At 38.6% G+C, this 13,424-nt stretch overlaps 1 protein-coding gene across 2 annotated transcripts in view; it reads right to left on the reverse strand.

The window, feature by feature from the left end:
• syndig1 (synapse differentiation inducing 1) overlaps positions 1-13,424 on the reverse strand; it is a 59,513-nt gene that overhangs the window by 40,771 nt on the left and 5,318 nt on the right. For both annotated transcript variants that reach the window (XM_079634235.1, XM_079634234.1), the window contains exons 2-3: positions 9,914-10,535; positions 700-837 (exon numbers count right to left, since the gene is read on the reverse strand). In XM_079634235.1, the coding sequence (XP_079490361.1) occupies positions 700-837; positions 9,914-10,453 (678 nt within the window). In that variant the 5' untranslated portion in view covers positions 10,454-10,535. The remainder of the gene's footprint in view (positions 1-699; positions 838-9,913; positions 10,536-13,424) is intronic.

Raw genomic sequence — 13,424 nt, forward strand, 5'->3', positions numbered from 1 at the left:
TGCATCCAACATAATATGGGACAAGTATGGTGAACGTATCAATAAAAACTCTAATCTGAAGGATTGATAATAATTATATAATTATTATCATTATTAAATAAATTCATTGCAATAGAAAAATGAAGTATAACAGATGCAACTCTGTTTTGAGTGTGAACTGCATTCTCACAGGGAAAAAAAAAAAAATCACAAAAGCAATATTACCTTACAACTTCTCCAAAAAAAGTTGGACAGTAAAATCATAATTTAATACCATTGTAAAACGACTAAAAGGACCTGTTCACACCAAGAAGGATAACTATATATATATTGTATAGAGATAACTATACAAAATGACTCTATTAGCATCCACACCTGTTTATTCTAAGCACACACTGCAGTTGTGTTATCTGCCGCTTTAAATTCTCAGGTGGATTTTGATTGGCTGTCAATGTTTTTATTGTTCGTCAGCAGGAAAAAAAATTGTAAAAAAAAAAAAGGGCTTTCAACAATGTTTCTCTGTGCCGTTATCGTTATAGTTGAGGTGTGAACTATTCTTTTACATTTAGAACGATTTTTAGAACTAGATCTTTATAGTTATCCTTGGTGTGTGTGAACAGGCCTTAATTCAAATCCTCTTGTTGCGTTTGGAACCTTTATTTTAAGAAAAGGCATATTTTTTGTTGTTGGCATATTAGTTATTTGTTGATAACTCCTCACCTCATGAGACAGGTAGAAAGCTGCGATTCCCAGGGGCCAGAAACAGCAGAGCATGGAGAAAACACTGAGGCCCAGGTGGTCCCTCGGAGGCATCAGGAGGAAATTGTCTTCACTCTCTGAGTCACTTGAGTACTCACTCTGCAGAAAACACACAAAACACTGAATGAATCAGATGACAGAGAGGCTTTTCATCGAACTCTCTCCATTTCACATCTCTGTCCTTTTCAGGGAAAAATAAGAACAAAAAAGTGGAGTAATAATGCTAACAATGCTATAGGAGGTCTAAGATAGGCAAGGGCCCACTAACAATATAGTAACAAAGTTTGCATGTGGAGGACTTTTATAGCATAAGGTTAAAATCGACCCTCCTACTTGCTTAATGTACCTGCTCTTTTTGTACACTGTTCAACGGTACATTATCCCAAATAAAAAGTGGCTTATTTTTCAAATACTTTGTCTCAATAAAACAGAAGTTCAGTGAACGGATTCATGAAAAACATAACTGCTTCTTCTAATTTTGTATTTTCAAAAACATTTCTAAAGAATTGTTCTAAAGATAGGCTAAAGCTTGAATTTGAATTCCTGAAAAGAATTAGGCTGTATTGTATTAGTATTGTAACAAATTTCACGATTTGATTTCGGTTCTCAAGCTTGTGATCCAATTCAATTCTGATCTCGATTCAATTTTATTCAATATCGATTTGGATATATACAGTAGGCTACATTTAACATTTTCTAAAAAAAAAAGGGACATGTACTGGACACAGCAACGCTAAAGGCTGATTTATACTTCTGCGTTGGACCTACGCCGGAGCCTCTACGCTGTAGGCAATGCGTTGGTTTTCGTTTATACTTCTGCGTCGTTGTCCGCGTTGACGCGCAATTACACATGCAGAGGGAGCGTGTGAAACCCGAGGGAGGGGTTATAGCAGACCAATCACAGCGCTTGCGTCCGCGTAGAATTGGCGCGTTGTTACATTTTTGGAGAGGTGCATGTCACGGTACGCCGAAGGGTACGCGCGCTACACACAGCCTATGGCGTAGCTACGGCGTGAGTTCGACGCAGAAGTATAAATCAGCCTTAAGGCCACGTCTTATGGCACTTGATCCCTAAAAGGGGAAGTGGGAACTTTGGCCACGTAGGGTCCAGCCTGCTGGCACCTCTAATGCCGAGTTCACACTGAACGATTTTAGGCCGATTTTGGCTCACCAACAGGTTTTGGGACAAATGCTTCGAGTGATAATCACACAGTGTGAATTATCAAAGTGAATTATCAACGACGAGTCGCCGACGCCCGTGAGATATTTGGCATGCTAAATATCTAGACCTGTCGGCCAATCAAAATCCTGATGAGTGAATGTGTTGACTGAAAACCACACTGGCAATGACCGACAGCCAATGAGAAAGCGAGAAAACAGGGCAGCGGGATGTTCGGGGAGGAGTTCTTTGCAGAACACACAGTTCTTGCTCCCCTCGTCTCCCCAACCATTTCCTCCTGCATAATCTGTTTTGGACAATTCGGATCACAATCTTCTTGCAGGCTATCATTTTTGACAACAATTTCAGTCATGCACACGTGATCTTGCGTTATTTCCTCATCACTTCTCGCGTATGTTTGGTTGTGAAGCGTAGTTTGCGGTCCAGACAGAAGTTGTCGGCGATTCTTTCTTTTGTAAAGTCATGCAGTGTGAATCCTCTTGTTGCCGATCCATCGTTACAGTTTGCCCAAATTGTGCCCTGTCCCTGAGAAAGGACGTTCTTCCTTAGAGGGATCCGCCAGGGAGGGAATGTTTTAGGAACATGAGCTCCAAGAACCAAGACCGCGTGGGCCAATACGGTGCAAACAACAGGACTTGTTCTTTGTCCTCCCTGACCTTGTACCCATAGCCTTGTACCATAGACCCCGGGGCCAGCTGTGTGCCAGTGCATCTATGATAAGGGGGGCATTGTACAAGAAATACTACACAGGGCATTGGGAGGATTCCTGGGAAGTGAACAGATCAAACTGTGCTTCGCCGAATTGAGTCCAGGTCAGCTAGAGAGCCTGGGGTAAAAAGTTCACTCTCCTTGGAGCAATACTTGCCGTGACATCGCGTCTGCTGCACGACTGAGCTTGCATACATATATAAATATATATATATATATATATATATATATATATATATATATATATATATATATATATATATATTTTGCAATATAGACATGCCAGCGCAGTCAAGGTTCTGTCCAGATTGTCAAAAAATAAGCCATGCTAAGATACATACAATACTCAAAAAAAACATTGAATCTAAAGGTGATGATGCACAGGGCAACTTTTTGTTGCTTGGGAACTTGCCCATTGAAAATGTGCAATACATTTCTATCTGGATAATTTAGAACATTGCCCGAAAAGTTGCCGTGTGTATCATCACCTTAAAAGCTCACTTAACATCCCCAAGCCCTCCGCGCTGCTGAGCGTTTAGATATAGATCTAGTATATAGATCTTATTAGATAGATTTACATAGATTATGTAAATATGTGCTGCATGCTTTCCTCTCAATAACAGCAAAACTGTTGTGAGAAAACAATTAAGAAAGCATCTGATCATTGCGATGTGGATATGTTTGCATAAACTCTGCAATTCAGCACTCCAGTCACGTTTATTTATATCGAGCTTTATACAATAGATTGCTTTAAAGCAAGCAACTTTACAGTATTAAATATAAAGTGAACTATGCACTATATATCTGTAATGTTATATATATATATATATACCTAAATAATCCTGCAAATGCAGATTCCATTGCTTGGATTAAATAATAGTTGTTCTTTGCTCAGGTTTTATGCATATGAGTTTTTTAAATTAGATCTACTTCCTAAAAAAAAAAAATATATATATATATATATAGTCCAGGTTCTATATATATCACAATATATCGCCTTTCTTACAGAATTGCTAAATTTCTCAATATATTGTATCATAATCCCTGTATCGTGATACGTATCATATCACCAGATTCTTTGTGATACACAGACAGCCCTAATAGAAACTCAAGGCCACAACCTGGATGACATGTTCTTGGGTATGTATTAATCACAGCTTGAATGTGTCAATGGTGTGTAGATGGATGTTTCCTTTTTCACCTTATTTACTACACACAAGGGCATAAACAGCTTGCACAACCTGGTTCTCTTGTGACTAATTTGCACCAAAATGCCCTCTGCATATGTTAACCGATACGGGGCAGAGTGAACTGCCCTCACGCAGTCTCCAGGAAGATGGGTGGAGACTACATCAGACAATACTCGCACTGGATTTACATTAATTCTACTCTGCTGCTAGTTTACTTCTTAATTCTTAAACCATTTTGTCGCCAACTGTGACATTATTAGATGCTACACTGACCTAAGATTTTTTACAGATAAAACTAATGCCTAAATAATGCCCATATTGCAGATCTGCATAGTCTTAAAGAAGAAGGTCTAGCTTGATTATCTCATTTTTAACATTTGGAAAGCTGAGCTTTTTTTGAATATTGGCAAAACAAGACCAAAGCATGCACATCCCCAGCAAAATTATGCTCAGGGTTACGAAAGAAACAATAAGAAAAAAATCAGAAAAAAAAATCGACACACTCCAAAATATGCAAAAAAATTATTAATAGTAAAGACTTGATCACTTGATAAAGAAAGAAGATAAGCTGTGCACAGTTAAATCATTTATAGTAAGCAATGCAATGTTCCAAAAATAAATTCGATTTAGATTCATGGTGATTCGTTTTGATTTTTATGACTTTGAGGGATATCTGCGGTTTTCTGCCAAAATAGGAGGTTTACCATTTGAAAATTAAAATTAAAACAGCCATAAATGATAGCAGTGTAATTTTACTGTTGCACTTTAAAATTAGTATTATTATAGTTACATATTGATATACAGTATAATCACAAATAATCACATTGCATAGCAAACAAGCATAGCAAACCCAGAGCTTCTTTATATATAACATTTTTTAATATAGTCACATCCAGCTGGAGTGCCCTTGATCTCCACCAGAGGGCCTCCTCCCTATAGGCCATTGCCACCACTTTATGAACTACATTTCCCATAACCCATTGCCTGAACTCATGTTCTGATTACTACCACCTGTTTATCATTATTTAATTTATGTTTGCCTATATAAATAAAATAATTAGCTATTATTTCCAATTAATTTTGGTGTGAAATGGTAGCCTGGGTTTCCCCAGACTGCCTTTGCGCAGCGCGATTTTATTCTCGCTGAAAGGCAGTCTGGAAACCATGGATCTGATTTTCGCCTCGTTTAGGGAACCAATCACAGAACGGGGAGGGAGCAGCAAGACGATGACGACATCTTTGCGACACAACTAAGCAGTTTGTTTATATCTATGGAGTCAACATGGCAGCAGACGCGAAGCTACCTTTTGATGCAGCCTTAGATATTGTTCTAAGTAGTTTAGATCGCAATTTTATTTAGAAAAAAGAGCAGCGTTTGGCGTTAAACCATTTCTCTACATACGTCATCTGGTATAATGGAAACGATTGGCTATGCGCATTTGATAGACATTCTTAGCACCCAATAAACGGCGGCGGCGCATTCGTAAACCACGCCTCAAATACGAGAAAATGAACGTGTGGTTCCCAGACCCAAGTCTCAACGAGAATTGGGTCTGGCGTTAGCCAGGCTAGTGAAATGGGACGTTTTTTGTGAGATTCTGACACAAAAAGGTTAGAATTTTGTTGTGATATTTGTGAAATACAAAGCATGTTCACTAACCCCTGTGAATCATCAGAAGTGTATTCATACCATAATATCCATAGGGACAATTCATGCTCTATTATAATAGTATTCGCTAAAAGCTCAATTTCAACTATAGTTCCTATGAGGCAGAGTGTCGAAATTAAATGATACATTTAATATTCATTTGATTGCATCACCTGGGTACACCATATTTCGAATTATGCAAATAATTGTAGAATGAACAGTTGCCAAGTTCCAGTCCAGCCTCATCAACAAACTTCAGTACACATCTTGCAAGATCTCATTTGCTCAAATTGGCTTTTGCTGTGAAGTGGCAAGTTGCTCCCATAACCTGGCACATCATCTTCCAAACAGCGTGTCATATGAAGCTACGTGTGCGAGGACGTAATGGTGCAACAGATTGAGAAGTGTGTCTGCATAATAGGAATGTCGAGTGTTCCATTAATTCGATTCCAATTTGAATTTCAAGAAGGCCAGAGCATATTCTAAAGGCTGCGATTGTGAAAGGAGGCGTGATAGAGTTATCTCTGCAGGTAAGAAAGCAGCAGATATAAATTCCTTCTCCTCAAAATGCACTCGTGAAAGCAATAAGGGAAAGTGTTACATGAGTCATCGTAGTGGCTGTGCAAGCTGTCCTGTGCTGTATGATGTGATGTTTTCAGGACAATGCAATCAGATTTTCATTTCCCACATTTCATAGACTGATTAATCTCTCCATAAATTAGATTTTTGATTAGCCGATTATGGAATACCCAAAAGAGATAGCATGTATTTAACCTTTCATACGGCTCTTTTTCATACAATGACTGTTCAGATTTTAATTAAAATTAAAATTCTGGCAGATGCAGATCATTATTTTCATGTTATGATCAATGAATGGCTTTTATTAAAGGTGACCTGTGCCCTTTTACAAAGTCTTGATTTCGGTTTTGGGGTTTACTACAATAGGTTTTCATGCTTGAATGTACAAAAAAACATTATTTTCCACATATTTTACATTATTGCAGCACCTCTCTTCTCAGCCTGTCAGTAACGCTCTGTTTAGTTCCCGTCTCTATGAACCCCCTCCTTCCGATAAAACGCAATGTGCTCTAATTGGTGGGCTGGACCATTGTGTTGTGAAAATGTCATGCCCCTTAGGTTATATCGTCTATAACACACCTTGTGTGATTTTTTTTACTCTATTAAAAAAAATTTAAAAAGCATTTGTCTTTTAGACTATATTTATATCATATACTGCCGTTTTCCAAATATCACCACGATTGCAAATGTGATTTACCGCAGTTTAATAAACGAGAAGTAAATATTATGTGACATTTTAGACACAATATTGCCTGTTTTTGCTCTATTTTGCAGATGGAAATAGTTCTAAACAAAACCGCAGCAGAAGTGTTTTGTGTCTTTGAGCAACACAGCGGTGTTTTGTTACTGAATGAATCAGTTCTTTTGAATAAACTGGTTGAATGAATTATTCAATGACTCGCTCATTAAAGGAATACTTCACCTCTGTAAAGATGAATGTGTATTTAAAATGGGTCATTTGTGTAGTAGAAATGTGAAATTATTTTAGAATTTGGAGCCTTCTAGACTGAGAAAAGCCAGAAAATGTATTTGTGGCTCATGTGGATGAAAGACAACAAATGCACTTGCTTCACTGCCCTACGAGGCCACGCCTACCGGTAAGAGAGCGCAGTTAAACAACAAGGTTAGGCTATAGTGAGTCTCCGTGACGAGTCTGCCCGGGATTTCGAGACCGCCCAAAATGTCCGGGATTCGGCTTTTGCGTTCTACAGTCGCCATTCATCATGTTTACTGCGGCGAGCAGGACGGGACTGACGGCCGCGGGAGAACGACGCGAGGCCGGTGGCGTGATTACTGATGAGCGACACCCGTGAGACGCACCAGTCTCGTATCTCTCACGGAGGAGCGGGAGTTTTCTTAGCAATGTTAAAACGCATAACCCATCACTTGTTTAGTGTTCACCAATTCATCAATCGTAATGAATTCAGTTAGATTGAAATAAAAGGTGTGCATGTAAACAATGAATGGCGACTGCAGAAAGCAAAAGCCGAATCCCGGACATTTTGGACGATCTCGACAGCCGGACATGTATGGGAAAAAGAGGATGGTAACCCCTACTACTCAGCTTTCTCCACAGAATAAGAAACTGTTAGCTTCGCTTCCAAATAAAAGATGGTTGACACTATTTGTACATTCTGTGAGTGAGATCCCTCCCTCTATGGGCGGGCTGAAAACATGCGGATCTAGCGCCTTCTACTGGCTGTAGTCTCTAGCCTCTGGCCAAAAAATCCTCCGATGGCGCAAAATGGCGATTTTTGCGTCATCGGAGGATTTTTTACAGTAAAAAAATACATAAATCTCTCGTCTCAGGGGGACATGAGGGAGGGAAGCACGGTAATTTGAAAATACTACAGGTTTTCTACTGATACAAAGCTTAATGCTAAATCCTGAAGTATCCCTTTAAGAAAGTCAAATGATTCGTTCCTGAAATGATCAGTTGTTTGAAAAAATCTATATTTAAAGTATCTTTTCGATTTTAAAATCATGCCATATATCAATATTCAATGTTTGATTTTTAAAACATTAAAAAAAATTATGCATTTGTATCTGCGGTTTAAATGCATGTATGTCGCCTCTGAACTGTTTTAAACAGTCTGTCTAAATGCATCTAAATGCCACTTCAGATGCAGCTTGAGTTTCCTCTGCATTGCAAAGATGGATTTTATTGATACCGATTTCATTTGACTGGTAACAGCCATATAGTGTCTTGTTGAATTTATTGATGAAATGTAAGAATTTGACATAAATTATTAGCCTAATTTCATTAGGTAAGGAAAAATTGCCCATATAAAGGTAAAACTGCTGATAAAAGATATAAATCAATTTAAACTTATTGGAAAATGTAATTTCTGTCACTGCTGAAAACTAACCTCCGCACAGAATATTAAAAATATCAAAAACTTTAGCAGTCAGCAGTCCTTGATGTACCAGCACAATAACACACTCAGCAAAATATCATCTGAAAGTTATCGACAAAACCCCAGAAAAAAATGTATACATTCTTTTTTTGTCAATATCGCACACACCTACTCTTACCATAACCGTGAATTTCATTGTCTAAAACATAGCGACAACACACTACTAACTAACTCAACCAGGCTCCGCCCCCCTTTTTCATATGCCTTGGGCAAGAATTATTTAAATGAGGAATGTTGTGACGTGTTTGCGTTTCTGTAAAAAAAATGATATAGCAAATAACTCCCTTTGGCGTGACTGTGCTGTGTAACTTTGCACACATTGTTCATGCTCAAACAGCAACATTACATTCCAGAATAAATAAAACACATTTTTAATTGACTGCATGATAGGCTTTTTTGGAGGTCACGTAATTGACGACAAAGTGAACTTGATGAGACACAGCCCACAATACATCTGCATGTTTGGCTGTGCTCTGGCCACTTGTGCATGGCTCTGTGAAGCTGCGCATCGGCCTCCGAACAGGTGGTGTGAACAGGCGGGCAGCAGCAGGCACTGGCTGTGTTACGCTCTCTGCACCCTTCTGATCAGCCACTCTCTCTCACTCATCTGGCACGAGCTCCAGACACATGCTCTTGCAAAGATCAGCGGCACCATATCACAGGATGGTGTTAAATAAGGGCCAAAGACAGAGCTCACACCTTCCTTATAGCATTGGACAAAAGTATGGTTCACAATGGTATGGATTAGAAACAAAACATTTGTGTGATGCAGAAATTATTTGAACAGACTAAAAAACAGTTTAGCAAAAAGTTGGCTCTGTTCCAAAACCTAGTGAGCTGCCTACGTAGGCAGTATTGTAAATCCTGGTTTGTGTGTAAGGGTGCGCATGCAAAAAAATGGACGTATACAATTATGTAATCACTTCTGGTAATGCGATGTGTCTAAAATAAATATTTAAAATTATGATTATTATAAGTGTTGGGGAAAGTTACTTTTAATAATAATATATTGCCATATTGTTTTTTTTTACTCCCTAAAAGAGTAACTACGGCAATTGCATTAGTGGGCTGGGCTTACTTGTTTGTTTGTTTTTATACCAAAAAAATTATAATAATATAGTAAAATATTACAATAGTAATAATTATAATAATATTTTTATTATAGATACATTGGTATATAATCACAGATGTTTTGGCCAAATTGTCCAGACCTCCAAACAAGCACAGCAAACATAGAGCTTTTATTTGAACTCCCTATCACAATTTCATAAAATTATCAGAAAATCTGAAAAATCATTATCAGAAAAATCCAATTAGATATTTTCCCCAAAATCATGCACCATTGACTTTCATTGTAGGGAGAAAGGAAGTCAATACAGGTTTGGAATGACATGAGAGTGAGTTAGTAACCAGGTGAACTATATTTAAAGTGTAATAGTATGCAATCTCTCACCTCGAGTTCTTGAAATTCATCATCGTCATCATCTACATCATAGGACAGTGTCTGAATCTTGGCGTCTTCCATAGAGAGATCCAGAAGCCTGCCGTCAGAGAACAGAATCCCATCTTTAGTGACGGCACCGGCAGACGAGGCAGGGGTCATGTCCTCAATGAAGGTGGTCTCGCAGCAGTCCCCTCCCTCTCCCCATGCTCTCAACACGCTCTCGGGGTAGAGAATGAGGTTGGGCCTGTAGTAAGGGTCTATAGCCTGGGGAAGGGTGCTGGGGTTGAGCAACTGTGGGGGTCCTCTACCATCCGGTGTCCCATTTTTGTCCTTGGACACCACATGGCCCTGGTACTGTGGAGCAGAATAGACCGACACCAGTCCTTCCTTAGTCTCCACAATTAAGTTGTGGGTATTGATCAAACCATTACGTTTGCAACATTCATGTCCCAAGTCAGCGCTCCCTGCTAATGGGTTCTTCCCTTGAGTAAGATGGTCTTTCTCATCTGCCACTCCAGTTTCTAGTCGTGTTCGGAGCCCGTTCTCCATGCTGGTGTGTTGGTGTGGAGGAAGGCTTGCCTCATGAATGGCTTTGTGGAGGCATGAGGTTCAAGAGTCACTCCCCTTCTTCCTGCAAGAATACACATCACCGATGGTTATAAAAACTGTGATGGAAGAATTTGAGGTCACACACATCAACAAATGTCAGTGTTCAATGGAACAGTGAAAGAAATATATTAGTGAATTGATCTCACAAAACCTGTCAAGAGCATGTCTGGGTCATATTTCACCCCAAAATCAAGAGAAAGAAAATTGTAATTATATTTTGCTCAAAGAAAATTAAGTCTATTTCTATCATGACTACTCTCTGAAGATTTTTAGTATGGTAATATGACAATGTTAATGTATTTGGTCTATAAAAACAGATACGCTGCTGTGAGCATGTAAAACATACTGCTGCTGCACTAATAGCTTAATATAAAATAACCCCTGGCAGATTTATACAGGTGGAGCTGGGGAAGGTGGAGGGTTTCAGAGGAATTCTGAAGCGCAGTGGAAACTTGCTATAGTAAATGATAGCCAGCTATTTGAATGTTGAGCAGCAAGCTTATTGGCTGCAGATGCAAAAGGAACCAATCAGCTTGTGCCATGTTAGCCTGGCTAACGCCAGACCCAATTCTCGTTGAGACTTGGGTCTGGGAACCACATGTGCATTTTCTCGTATTTGAGGCGTGGTTTACGAATGCCCGGCGCCGTTTATTGGGTGCTAAGAATGTCTATCAAAAGCGCCTGTACGTAGCTCATAGCCAATCGTTTCCATTATACCAGATGACGTATGTAGAGTGACAGAAATTAGACAAGGAAGAAGACGATGGGTAAGAATGACGTTCAGCGACTACTGCCGTTTGTGCAAGATAAACATGAGGGTCGAAGGTATATATGGATATAAACAAACTGCTTAGTTGTGTCGCATATATGTCGTCATCGTCTTGCTGCTCCCTCCCCGTTCTGTGATTGGTTCCCTAGATGAGGCGAAAATCTGGTCCATGGTATCCAGACTGCCTTTCAGCGTGAATAAAATCGCGCTGCGCAAAGGCAGTATGGGGAAACCCAGGCTAGTGCCATGTAGTAAACAATGTAAATGTCATCTGGTTGCGTTAAGCAACCAGTTTGCTTAAGTTTCATGCCAAGTTTCATGCCAAAACTTGGTATTTATACAGGACAATTAGTTTAGCAGTTTTTTTCATGTACCTCCCCAATTTTCATAATTACATTTTAAATTCTGTACCATAAAAAAATATTTCTAAGGACTGAGAATACACGCTGACAATTAATAACTGGCAATACAAAAAGTATATATGCAGTATATAAAAACCTCCACATGCATGTCTGTAATGATAATCTGAGTAAAAATGTGCTTAACTATTATAAAAAAAAGTTTAATGAGATTAATGTTTTTTAAAGGTCCTAAAACTAGGCTTCATTTTATTCATGCAATTTGAATCTGACAAAAAAAAAAAATTATTCAAATATAATATTCTTATAGTGAATATTTAAGACCCAACTAAATTTCTTTTCTGACGAATACAGACCATGCATGCATAGACAAATGTCTTATTTGTCTAGAGATTAGTATAGAGTATAGTCTTCATACCAACTTTGTTTGTTTTTTCCTCTGAACTCTCAAAAGACCATTGTATTGTTGTTTCTCAATCATGTGAATGTTGGTTGCTCTAATAAAATGTATGTCTAAGCCATCAATTTGCAGAGCTCTGCACCACCGCATTATCTAAAACCCTACAGCCAAGTTCCCGAACACACAAACTTTCTATTCTGCTAAGTTCAGCAGTGTGCCGAATAAACGCCGTGTCCATTGCTGGGGGCACCTAATGGGTGTGCAGCATCCTAATCTGATCTCGAGTCGACTGCCATGAGCACAGAAAAATCCATCACACCATCAGCAGTGTCCTGTAAACATTTAGAGGCTTCGTTCCTACACTTTGCAGTGGTACTTTAAAGTGTAGGAACTCTAATACCTGATCTCAGCACTTTGGCCCTCAGATTTTACACTGTTTTAGATACGCTAAAGAGCACTGGATACCCTCCAAGGAAACATACATCAGTTTAACAGGGCTAGTGTGAAAACATCAATACCACATTAAAGACTTCAGGAATGAAACATTAAACACTAGCGATAGACTATATTTCGGCCAGGCCATGTAATTGTACAATATTTAGCGATTTTCAGACTGTTTATATCCCCAAGTTCTTTGTCAATTGATAATAAACATGTTTTGTTTCTGTTTTAGTGAGATTTGAGTAAATGTTGCGTAAGATAAGCTTTCTTTTCAGTTCAGCAAGTTTGTGTACGACTCTTGCTGATACTTAATTCAGTCTTCTGTATATTATATCAGCCACCCTGCCTTATAAATATCGGCATCGGCCATAGAAAATCCCACATACTGTAGGTTGACTACTGTATCAAAATGCATAGGCTAATTCAAACAAACCATGATAGTCTGGTATAAGCCTCTTAGAGGTGTATTTATAAAACGTAGACTTTCAAAAAAAACGTATTGGCCAACACAATTCACAAAGTAAATGCAAAAAATGTCTTGTCTGTAGATTTTTTAACAGATATGAGGAGCAGGATTCTGTTTTCTAGGGTTGTAAATCGATTCCAAAAACAATTGATTGCTGATTGAGTTGTTGGGTAATGAACATATTCCTTCAATCTTTAAAAAAATATAGAACTGAAAACAACAGTCGGTTACACATTTGATGTACTGTCTGAAAAGAAATAAGGAGAAATGGAAAGACGACTCGTTTAGTTTCGTTTTTTTGTTTGTTTTTTGTTTCGTTTAGTTTAGTTTTACAAACAGAACATGAGATTTTGGCTCGATTTCTCATTTTATGTTTGTGGTTTACAAATCGGTTCATGGCTTCGATATTTCATTCACACATGTGGGTGGCGCTGAAACGGCCCTTTCATCTGATTGGTCAAATGCTCTGTATTCAG

The sequence above is a fragment of the Phoxinus phoxinus genome (assembly GCF_949152265.1).
Source record: "Phoxinus phoxinus genome assembly, chromosome: 14".
NCBI classification, from domain to species: Eukaryota; Metazoa; Chordata; class Actinopteri; order Cypriniformes; family Leuciscidae; genus Phoxinus; species Phoxinus phoxinus.